General features: G+C 46.5%; 1 protein-coding gene, 2 non-coding genes and 1 pseudogene across 3 annotated transcripts; 2 read left to right on the top strand and 2 right to left on the bottom strand.

Moving 5' to 3' along the window:
- Positions 1–1136: 1136 nt before the first annotated feature.
- On the top strand, positions 1137–9447 carry lamtor2 (late endosomal/lysosomal adaptor, MAPK and MTOR activator 2). The gene is made up of 4 exons (XM_006641770.3): positions 1137–1333; positions 3060–3222; positions 5750–5839; positions 9076–9447. Exons 1-4 carry the CDS (start codon positions 1266–1268, stop codon positions 9130–9132), a joined length of 378 nt encoding a protein of 125 aa, XP_006641833.1. The 5' UTR covers positions 1137–1265; the 3' UTR covers positions 9133–9447.
- Positions 1940–2080, bottom strand: LOC138225418 (U4 spliceosomal RNA). Its single transcript, XR_011183882.1, has one exon. It is a non-coding gene; the product is annotated as a U4 spliceosomal RNA (small nuclear RNA).
- On the bottom strand, positions 2234–2305 carry trnac-gca (transfer RNA cysteine (anticodon GCA)). Its single transcript has one exon. It is a non-coding gene; the product is annotated as a tRNA-Cys (tRNA).
- LOC138225419 (U4 spliceosomal RNA) lies at positions 2490–2572 on the top strand (annotated as a pseudogene).
- Positions 9448–10399: the final 952 nt, after the last annotated feature.

Consider the following 10399-nt stretch of genomic DNA (forward strand, 5'->3'; position numbering starts at 1 on the left):
TAACGAGTGTCCTCCCACAACATTAACCCCTAGAACCCGTCTCTGCCCCCTTGATTCTCTGCCCGCCTGTCGATAGGTGGGATGTGCTGAGGTTGGCAGACTTTGTTGAATAACGCAGAAATGACTCTTCGCCTGCCTTTCTTGGGGGTGTGTATGGTAACTGACCCCGATCCCCAACAGACTCTGGAGCTCGGACTGTGCTACTGTGCAGACTAGCGAAGGCCAGGGGCTTCTCCTGAGACACCTAGGCTTCAGACACAGACTGTGACTATTCTAAAAACAGGTGAAACTAATGCAGCTACTCTACACACAAATATGGAGGGAGAGGTATTAGACACATAACAGGTGAACTTTTTTCTATGTTAACGCTCGTCTGTGTATAATGATGATAATGAGAAGTACAGTATTTTAAACATTTCCGAGGCGAGGTTATCTGGAAAACTATACATCACACCGACAGTAATAACATGCCTAGACTTGTTTATCTTATCTTCGAGTACAATAACAACTTGAACAGGTTTTCGTACTACGTATTTCAAGACTTTATCGTAAAACAAAGCTAATTGTAATATCTAAATCATAAGCTTATCTACTTAAAACCTTTAACCACATTACAAGGCTTTTCCTTCTGCTTTTCGCTTCAGACTTTTGTCAATTAAATCTGCGTGTTACTGTCCGTAACGTGAGGGCATTGTAATGTATACTGCTAACCAAGTCCCAGGTGTTTAGTATGATGCAGTATTTTGTGAGTTGTATCAAGGGGAAGGTGATGGGGGTTGATTTTACAAGGGTAAACCCCACTAGAAAAGGCCGTACTCCCAGGCAGAGGAGAAACACAGATACTGTACTTAATTTCGGGTACTGTACTGAGTTAAAGGTACTACAGTTTTTTGTTTGCGCCTCAAACTAAACGGACACGACACAAAAGTAGACGGGGCCACCTGGTATTTATAAGTCCGCTGTACGTGCCTTACGCCGGATAAAATCTGTCCGCGATACAAACTGAACCGCTGTTTAATGGAACTGTTAAAGTTTTGTGAAAACTACAATCGAGACGTGTGCACAGGACGCTACCGCGTCGCAAAAGGAAACTACAATTCCCAGAACCGCAGTGGACTCGAGACGTAAACAGGAAGTGACTTCCGGAATGTTCAGTCAGCTGACGGAGTGGTGCTTTCCGCGAGGATACTGTATATTTTGGAGAGTACAAGTATTGTAGTTATTTAGATTTAATACTTGATTTCTTCGTATTCTTTTTTCCAACCATGCTGCGACCAAAGGCACTGACTCAAGTTCTGAGCCAGGCGAATACAAGCGGCGTTCAGAGTACACTGTGAGTAATGATGAAGGCTATAATAACCACGTTTCCACCTGATATTTTCACTGATGCGGACTGTTCTGCTATAAAATATATTTGACTGGGTGGGAGATAACCTACACTTAACGCAGCTGTCGAACAAAATTCGTGGGTAACCTGCGTGGGAAGCGGTAACGAGTTTCCCAATCTGAGCTGCCTTCGCCTCTCTTGCAGAAAAAGCTCGTATTTGGTCTCCAGTAACATCAGGAACAGCAGGAACTTCCCCTTAGCGGCAACGGCACGTTTACAATGCCAGCGCGACTCAATAAGGTGGCAGTTGGTATATAGGCTTTCTCGGAAGGCTGAACTGCATTGTGCGATAGTAAAAAAAACGTATGATAAAATACTCAGCGTGAGTACCCGAAGAAGAACGTGTCTCTGCAACATCCTGAAATAACCAAATGAAGATCAATAATTAATTAATTCACTTTAAATAATGTATACAGCATTTTAAAAAAATATATTTTTACGGCCACGTAGTGATTAATTTTCTATGTATTCGTACACGTTTTTACCTGAATCCCAGGTTTAACTTCTAATTTCATAACATCTAGCACATCAGTCTGTCAATGTATCTGGTATAACGCTCTTCACAGCGCTTTGCCACAGATTATTTTACAGATTTCTATGGCAGTATAACTAGTTTGGGAAAAGTATTCAACTAGCAATAATCGCGCCTCGGGCCAAACCTCATATACTGCGATACAGCCACTGTGCAAAGCTGTAACTGACCATCGGACACAGAGGAGAGGAACTCAGAAACTCAGAAACTGGCAGTGGGAAGAGATAAGCCTCCGGGGGTCCCCGGGCAGTGAGTTTGGGGTGCAGTAATGATAGATAGATAATACTTTATAAATTGATGAAAGTCACATACAGAGGGGGCACCCAGATTTGAACTGGGGACCTCTTGATCTGCAGTCAAATGCTCTACCACTGAGCTATACCCCCATAAAAAAGGAGACCCTTCCCTGACCGGGAATCGAACCCGGGCCGCAGCGGTGAGAGCGCCGAACCCTAACCACTAGACCAGCGGGGAGACGATGCTGCCTGGGGACCCCCGGAGCCTTATCTCTTCCCACTGCCAGTTTCTGAGTTTCTGAGTTCCTCTCCTCTGTGTCCGATGGTCAGTTACAGCTTTGCACAGTGGCTGTATCGCAGTATATGAGGTTTGGCCCGAGGCGTGATTATTGCTAGTTGAATACTAATGATGATGTATTGTGAGCAGTTTCCCCAAAGCCCAGGGCTGATATCCTGTTCTCTGGAACATCATGGTCGTCACGGTTATCCGAGTGAGCTAGCTGTGGTTCCCTGGGTCTGTTGTCATGGTAATCCAGGACTGCAGGGGAACCGGAGTCTATCCTGGTAATCAACGGGCGCAAAGCATCCCTGGGCGGGATGCCAGTCCATCACAGGGCAGATACACACTCGCACACAGAGCCAGTTCTTCCAATTAATCCACCAGCATGCCTTTTCACTGTGGGAGCAAACCACAGCACCTGGAGGAACATGCAAACTCCTCACAGACAGCACCCCCAGTACTATGAGGCAGGAGTGCTTACCTCCACAGCACCGTGCCTCCTACAGACTGTGCCTTCAACACTTACTTTGGAAACTCAGTGGAGCCAGCCTGGAATAAGAGGAGGGCTCCAGCAGTCCGTTAGAGACTTGATGATGGTGACTTTCCCTCTGCTCCTTTCCCCAGCCTGCTGAATAACGAAGGCTCCCTTCTGGCCTACTCCGGCTACGGGGACACAGATGCCCGCGTGACCGCCGCCATCGCCAGCAACATCTGGGCAGCGTACGACAAGAACGGGCACCAGGCCTTCAACGAGGACAAGCTGAAGTTCATCCTCATGGACTGCATGGTGAGCCGCTGCACTTCCCCGCGTCCCCACCAGGGGTCGACTGTTCCACTCCTCCAGTGCTTCGGCAGACTGCTTACTGCTGCAAGGAGTCAGAGTGGACCAACCACGAACACTGACCACAGGCAGTCTAGAGGACTATAGCATCATCACCTCTCAGTAGTTCAAGTGGGGAGCTGCGTCAGCATGCGTAGTCTGCAAAGGAACAAGTAATCGTTTATTCCAGGCTGAGAAGAAAGGAAACACAAGTTTCCCACTGTGGACCCGAAGAAGGCTCCACCGTGGAAACGTGTTTCTTTTCTTCTCTTTTCAGCATGGAATAAACCTTTACTTGTTCCTCATCACCTCTTAGCCCTCTTTTCTGAGATATCGGAAGCTGATCAAGGCCGAACCTGGACTGCACTGGCATGGGAGGACTGCAGGAATAGCAGTTTGCTAGTGTAAGCGGTGTTGGTAGTAGGTGGTGCTTTTCTCCCTGGGACAGGATTTCCAAGACAGTGTCTCAGCATAGTGACGGGGGGCGCTGTGCTGTAGGACAGGGGCTCCCAGTCCTGCTCCTGGTGGACCACATACCCGATGATTTCTGTTCCCAGCCGAGCCCTCAGTTCCACAGCTGAACTCTTAATGGATGTATTAATATCGATTCATTCATTTTTATATTTAGATTTAATTTGACTGGTTTCAGCTCTAAACATTTTGGAGGTTACGTTTTAACTACTGTACCGCATTTCGTAAGTAAAATCCCCAACTTTTGAGTAGGAAACTCAATGGCAAATAATCAGATCGCTCAGGTAAGTTGTTAGTACAGTGGAGGGTTGAGTGCAGGAGCTACGCTGGGCTGCCGTGGGTGTGTGGGTCTCCAGCAGCTGAGCTTTGAAGCCCTACTCTTCGGATGAGACTTTAAACCTCGTTCTTCACCGCTTGATCTTTCAAGTTCTCTCGCCACTGTTGGAAGAGTAGGTTAGTCTACACATTAGTCTTGGGCCTTGGGCCTGGCGCAGCCTGACCTGCATAAAGCCCCCTGGTGAAGGGTGAACTGATGAAGCTGTTTCCCACTTTCCCATCTGATCTGCTGTGCCATGGAGTTTGTGGCGCACAGTGCAAGTTGTGTCTGGCACCATAGTGGTAGATGAGGTGACGTCTGTCTTGTATATTAAGTGCTTTGGGGTGAAAAGCACTGTAAAACGCTATTAATTCATTTTTCTAGGCTTAAGGAAAGCAATTTACAATTGAGCTGGACTTCAGAATCCCAAAAGGCTTTGATAAACCTCACCTAGAGGTCTTCTCTTGAAGGAGGGGTAAAACGTTGGGGACTCAAGTAGAAGATAGGGTTAAGTGCATTTAGGACCTGTGTCTGTGTTTGTGCTTTACACTAAGAGTAAGTGGGTGAGTGGGGCAAAGTGCCTGGCCACATTCTTAAAGCTGAATTCTTGGGATCCTTCAGTCCTTGAATCCATAATCTTCTGAAAGTTCAACAAGCAGAGTGTGGCTTCATTTTATTTTTAACCTCTCTTGTATTGTTATAATCTTTTCCCAGTAATCATCTTTTTCACGCTTGTGAGCTTATACATGTGTTATAACATGAAAACTAACCAGCTGCCAGGAGAGAGATCCTGACCTTAGATTTATTGTTTGTCATTTATTTTCAGAACCAGTCAGTGCGAAGCAGTTTTTTCATGTGAGAGTTATCACCCAAGGAAACCTATTCTGAGTCACCATAGTCTCTGAAAATCTTAAGTCTTACATTTATTTGTTACTTATGTTTTATTACTTTTATGAACATACAAAGGTAATCAAAAATAAATGTAAAAAGTTGCAAAACATCAACTATTACAAACATAAATGAGTATAAAGTCTGTTATTTATCATTCTTTTCCATTTTGTCAGGGGAGATAGTGCAGGGGAAAGATGAGGGTGGAGAAAAAAGAACTTCCAGAAACAGAAAAACATTATCATTAGGTCATATAAATAATCCACCTCTCCCAGTATCTCTCCTTCTCCAGAGACCTCCTTCTGGAGTTTTAACTGGTAGGTTAATTTTTCCATTTCAGCTTAAGTGTTGAATTTAATGCAGAAATAAATAGTCAGAGCAGCTACTTCCTTGTGTGACTCATATCACCGAGGCTGATGCCTGCTGGCTAGCGAGGCTGCCGTGGAAGATGGGAAGGGCTCTTGGAGAGGGATCTGTGTTGATACTGATACTCTGGAGCTCGAGAGATCGAATCCTGGCTGGGGGGCAGACTTCACATATGACACGAGCATGTGCACATCCCCAAGGCAGCTGGTGTTTCAGTGGGGCCTTTTTACAGGAAATCACCAGGCGCTGGGATGGTGATTCCAGGGCGAACGGAAACAGAGATGATAGAGATTCAGTATTGGATCCATTTTTTTTTTCCTCTCCCAAGTTACATGACAGAATCCCCCCCCCCCAAAAAATACCGAGCTCTGGTGACGTGTTTCAGAGCCGGGGCTGGTGCGTCTGGTGCTCGGTCTGCAAGAGGCTCAGGTCTTGTTCCCTTGTGTCTTGTAGGAGGGCCGAGTGGCCATCACCCGTGTGGCCAACCTGCTGCTGTGCATGTACGCCAAGGAGACGGTGGGCTTCGGGATGCTGAAAGCCAAGGTCAGTGCTGCCACGTTCTTACGGGCATTTCGTGGGGCTCATCTGCCAAAAGGTGGTGCCTTGATTGGAGATCACGGGTTCGAATCCGGGCTGTGGCACAGGCCAACTGTTGCTGGGAGCTCCCGGAGTGAGGGGGGGGGTGCAGGCGTGGCACAGCTGGCCTGAGTTGAGTGGAGGCCTGAACAGGGGGTCGCTGACGACCCCACGTGGGTAATCCTCACTGGCGCGCACCGGCCGCCGTCAGAGGAGGGCCCCTTCGGGCTCGGGGCGCAACCTGAGACCAGCGGCTCCGAGCGAGGCGGGTCTCTCCCTCTGACGGCGAGACTGGGCTGGCGAGGTGCCTTTCAGTTGAGCAGGTAGACTCGTTTCGCCAGCCACCGGACTCCCAGGATTCTAATGAATAAATAAGGAAAAGGCACTCTTATGCGATTTCCAAATTAAGATCTAATGCAGGGGATTCACGTTTAGTCTGAAGAGAGATTCTGTATTCTCCCCCCCTCCCATAAGACTGCATGTTCAGGGTGGTTGTGCAGAAGGAGACTGTGGCTCTGGGCTCAAACCTGCGGAGCTGAGAGAACGAGACAGTGAGATGTGCGCTCACCAGACAAAGTACTACTGCTGCATGACATGCAAAAGCACAGCAGGGGCAGCATGGCTGCTGTACTAGGAGGTTCTGAAATATTTTCCCTCTCCTGCTCCTCAAGCATTCTCGTCTTCCACCTGGGGTTGCAGTCTGAGGTTTAATAAGGTGTGGGATGGAAGCCTGTTTTCAGCAGGGTAGAGATGGAGGTGTGTTTTCCAGAGACGTCGGTCTGGAGCTCCCCAAGCCAGCCGTGTGCTGACACCTGCTTGGTGTGGAGCTCGTGCAGAATGCTATGGTGCATTTAGGTTTGCAGAAGTCTTTTGATCAACTTCCTCATCAAAGATGAATTCTCAAATGGCGGACAGTAGGACCTCAGGGAAACAAAAGTGTTCAGATTGAAATTACCTCGTAAACAGAAAACAGGGTAGTAATAAGGGATGAACAAGGGTGATGTAATGTTCTTCCTCAGGAGATATACTAGGACCACTGCTCTTCTTAACCCATATCCATGAGCCAGGATCCTATATCATTAGTAAACTAATCACATTTGCACATGATACCAAATAAGGGGGATTGGCACACCCCACAGGATCAGCACCTGAAATCCAAAAAGAGATAAACAGTGTTGATAAAATTCAAAACGTGGTGATCACTTGGCTACACTAACAGGTGTCATGTGGAGAAGTGCAGGGTTTTGCATGCAGGTAGTAAAAACAAAATACAGGTATAAAATGGGAAACACTGAGCTATTAGAGGCTACAAATGGAAAAAAAAGACTCAGGTGTTTATGTTGATGCATCATTTGCCTTAGGAGAAATTAAGAAGGTAAACAAAACATTAGGATATAGTCTGGATTACAATACAGAATTTAAATGTGGGTGGGGGGTGTTAGGCTGAATAATGTATAGTCCATTAGCAAGGCCTACTTAGAATAATATGTACATTATTGGTTAACATGCTGTAGAAAAGATGTTGCTGCTCTGAAATCCATCCATAGAGAGCAACTCCAAGGTATATGGGGATGTCCTACACCTACAGGCTGAGATAACTAAACACTCTTCAGTCCTGAGCAGAGACCCCCATAACAAGCATTCAGGACCCTCAAAGTCAGCCCCGAGGCCAGAACAGGGCTGTGTCAATAGGAGCCGAGCTGTTGAGGGTGATACACTGGCTTCCTCCAAGGAATTGCCTAATGACATCCTTGGCTTAATTATCTACTGACCTCCAAAGGGGCAAGATGAGCAGAATGTTCTTCTCTTATTTGTAACCTTCTTAGAGTGCTGATGTTTTGGGGGTGTAGTTCTCCAGGTGTCCAGCAGGTGGCATGGACATTTAGTTTTTTTTCTTGTACTCACAGGCTGGTGTTAGCGCCTGAACAGCTCAGTTCTTCATTTTGAAGCAGAGCCGAGCCTGGCAGTAATGAATCAGCGTCAAGTGTCTTGCATTGACTCATGACGGTCTTGGCTTCTCAGAAACAAGATGAGGTTCCGCCAGCTCTGATCCTGGAAAGGACTGTGAGGTCACGTTAGCTTTGAGGGAAGCCCTGGTGTGTAAATCCACAGATTTCTCACAGATTTGAAGCCTTTTTTTCTTCTCCAGCAGGCCAAGCTACAAAGCATTTAAATTTGCTGCCTAGTTTTTTTTAATATGAAAGAAGGTAGACATTTAGCCAGCATCCATATCACTCTGCAACTCCCAGCTGGCAGCCCCACTGAAGCTCAGCAGGTGTGAGCCTGATCAGTACCTGGATGGAGACCTCCTGGGAAAAACTAAGTCTGCTGCTGGAAGAGGTGTTAGTGGGGCCAGTAGGGGGCGCTCACCCTGCGGTCCATGTGGGTCCTAATGCCCCAGTATAGTGACGGGGACACTATACTGTAAACAGGCGCCGTCCTTCGGATGAGACATAAAACGGAGGTCCTGACTCTCTGTGGTCATTAAAAATCCCAGGGTGTTTCTCGAAAAGAGTAGGGGTGTAACCCCGGTGTCCTGGACAAATTTCCCATTGGCCCTTACCAATCATGGCCTCCTAATAATCCCCATCTCTGAACTGGCTTCATCACTCTGCTCTCCTCCCCACTGAGAGCTGGTGTGTGGGGAGCGTTCTGGCGCGCTATGGCTGCCGTCACATCATCCAGGTGGGGCTGCACACTGGTGGTGGTGGAGGGGATCCCCATTACCTGTAAAGTGCTTTGAGTGGAGTGTCCAGAAAAGCGCTATATAAGTGTAAGCTATTATTATTATTATTATTATTATTATTATTATTATTATTATTATTATATATATCTTTTAGGATTTAACCACTATACAGATGCAGATAATGATTAAAACTGGAGATGCGGATTGCTGTTCAATGCTTAAACATTTTGCTGCTTAGTTACTGTTAAGTGCTTGCCACCATCTGTACAAAATAATCCTTGGCCATTGTGCTGGTTTTAAGAGGAGTGGGTTTCTGTGCATTTTTGAAACTTGATGGAAACTGACTGTGCTTTTCCTTCTCTTGAAAGAACATTTTTCTTATTTCATTAGTTGTTATTGTTTTTCTGCACACTTTGGTGGTCTTCTAGTTGGTTGCTTGAATGTGGAAGTAAAAACAATATATTAAGGTCAGCAAAGGTAATGCTTAAAGTAACAGTAAGCTACATTTTTTGCCTAGGCTGAAGCTCTGGTTCAGTACTTGGAGGAACCTTTAACCCAAGTGGCTGCGTCATGAACACTGGGGAAGAAAATGACTGTGACACCGATTCCTGGATTTCCTGTCTGAAGTCTCTGGAAGGAAACTGGCCAAGGAGCAACTTTCTGTTGGACTCTTTCAGGGATGGTTTCCAAAACTAAGGCTGTCTTGATCCATAAGGCAGCACTATCCTGAAGCATTTATCTGTATATAGCATTGATTTCAACTGTGCATGTGTTTAGATCCTGTTTAAAAGTCATTCTGTGCAGAACATTGTTTTAATCAAAGAATCTGTAATACCACCTCTGTGAAATCTGTAAACAACAAAATGAAAGAAGTTTCTTGCTGTCGATACACCAGATTTTTCCTTTATTGTCAAACATTGGCTCTTGCAAAGCAAATGTAATGAACAGTGTGGGTGTGCCTTGATGCCTTGGTTTTGAGCTTGCATCAGATTATTTTCAGTTTGCAGTGCACTTGGAGACAGAAATACAAATCTGCTTGTTTTCGGTGATACATGACTCCTTGGCTTCAGTCCCCTTTGCTCAGCCCTGTACCCTGGGCATGGAGATCAGAGAATGTTTCTTTGTACTGCCCAGCTGTGAACTCCATATCTGTGAAGTATTACAGTCCTGCTCCATTTACCTTACATTGGGCTGTTTGCAGTTTGCAGGAGGTTGTCCAGTGGTCCATTAGCTCAGGAAGGTGTGAATGCACAAGGCCTGGATGCAGCAGTGTGACAGAAGGAGCCAGGGACAGCAAGGCCCAGCCTGTCTAGAAACTTTATGAGTGTTTGATTTTGCTGTATTACACAATCTATGGAGAAGGACTCCTCTCCTGGTAAAAGGAGTCTTTTATTGTGTTTGGGTCTTTTTTTAAAATATACTGTCTTTTATTAGATTTATTCCCTAGTAGTTAAAGGGTGAGGTACAGAGCTGCTGGCTTCTTGACAATCACTAGGGGGGTTAGAGAAGTAGGGGTAGCAATCACAGTGCTGAAGGTATTTTGTCATCAGAATGTTTCATGTGCCTTCATGTTAGCAGGTTGGATCAAGGTGTTAAAGGTAGGAAAAACTGTACCAGCTCCCCTGAATATTCCTGGTAGACAAACAGCCCCCTGCCGTCGGCGTCCTGTGAAGCTGGTGCCCACCTGTCCGGCCGAGACTTCAGCAGGGCGTTGAGCGCGAGGGGGCGGGGCCGAGCTCACACTCCCAGCCGCCAGGATCTCCCTGGGGGGGCCGGATGGCCGGCCTTATTACCAAGCCGCAGCGGCTGATCGGGTTAATGATTACAGCCCGAGAGCGGCG

Source organism: Lepisosteus oculatus, chromosome 27, assembly GCF_040954835.1.
Source record: "Lepisosteus oculatus isolate fLepOcu1 chromosome 27, fLepOcu1.hap2, whole genome shotgun sequence".
NCBI classification, from domain to species: Eukaryota; Metazoa; Chordata; class Actinopteri; order Semionotiformes; family Lepisosteidae; genus Lepisosteus; species Lepisosteus oculatus.

Coding starts and splice junctions, on each gene's coding strand:
- lamtor2 (XM_006641770.3), top strand. CDS start 1,266: ATGCTGCGACCAAAGGCACTGACTCAAGTTCTGAGCCAGGCGAATACA. Junction 1,334..3,059: donor AGCGGCGTTCAGAGTACACT/GTGAGTAATGAT, acceptor TCCTTTCCCCAG/CCTGCTGAATAACGAAGGCT. Junction 3,223..5,749: donor TCATCCTCATGGACTGCATG/GTGAGCCGCTGC, acceptor TGTGTCTTGTAG/GAGGGCCGAGTGGCCATCAC.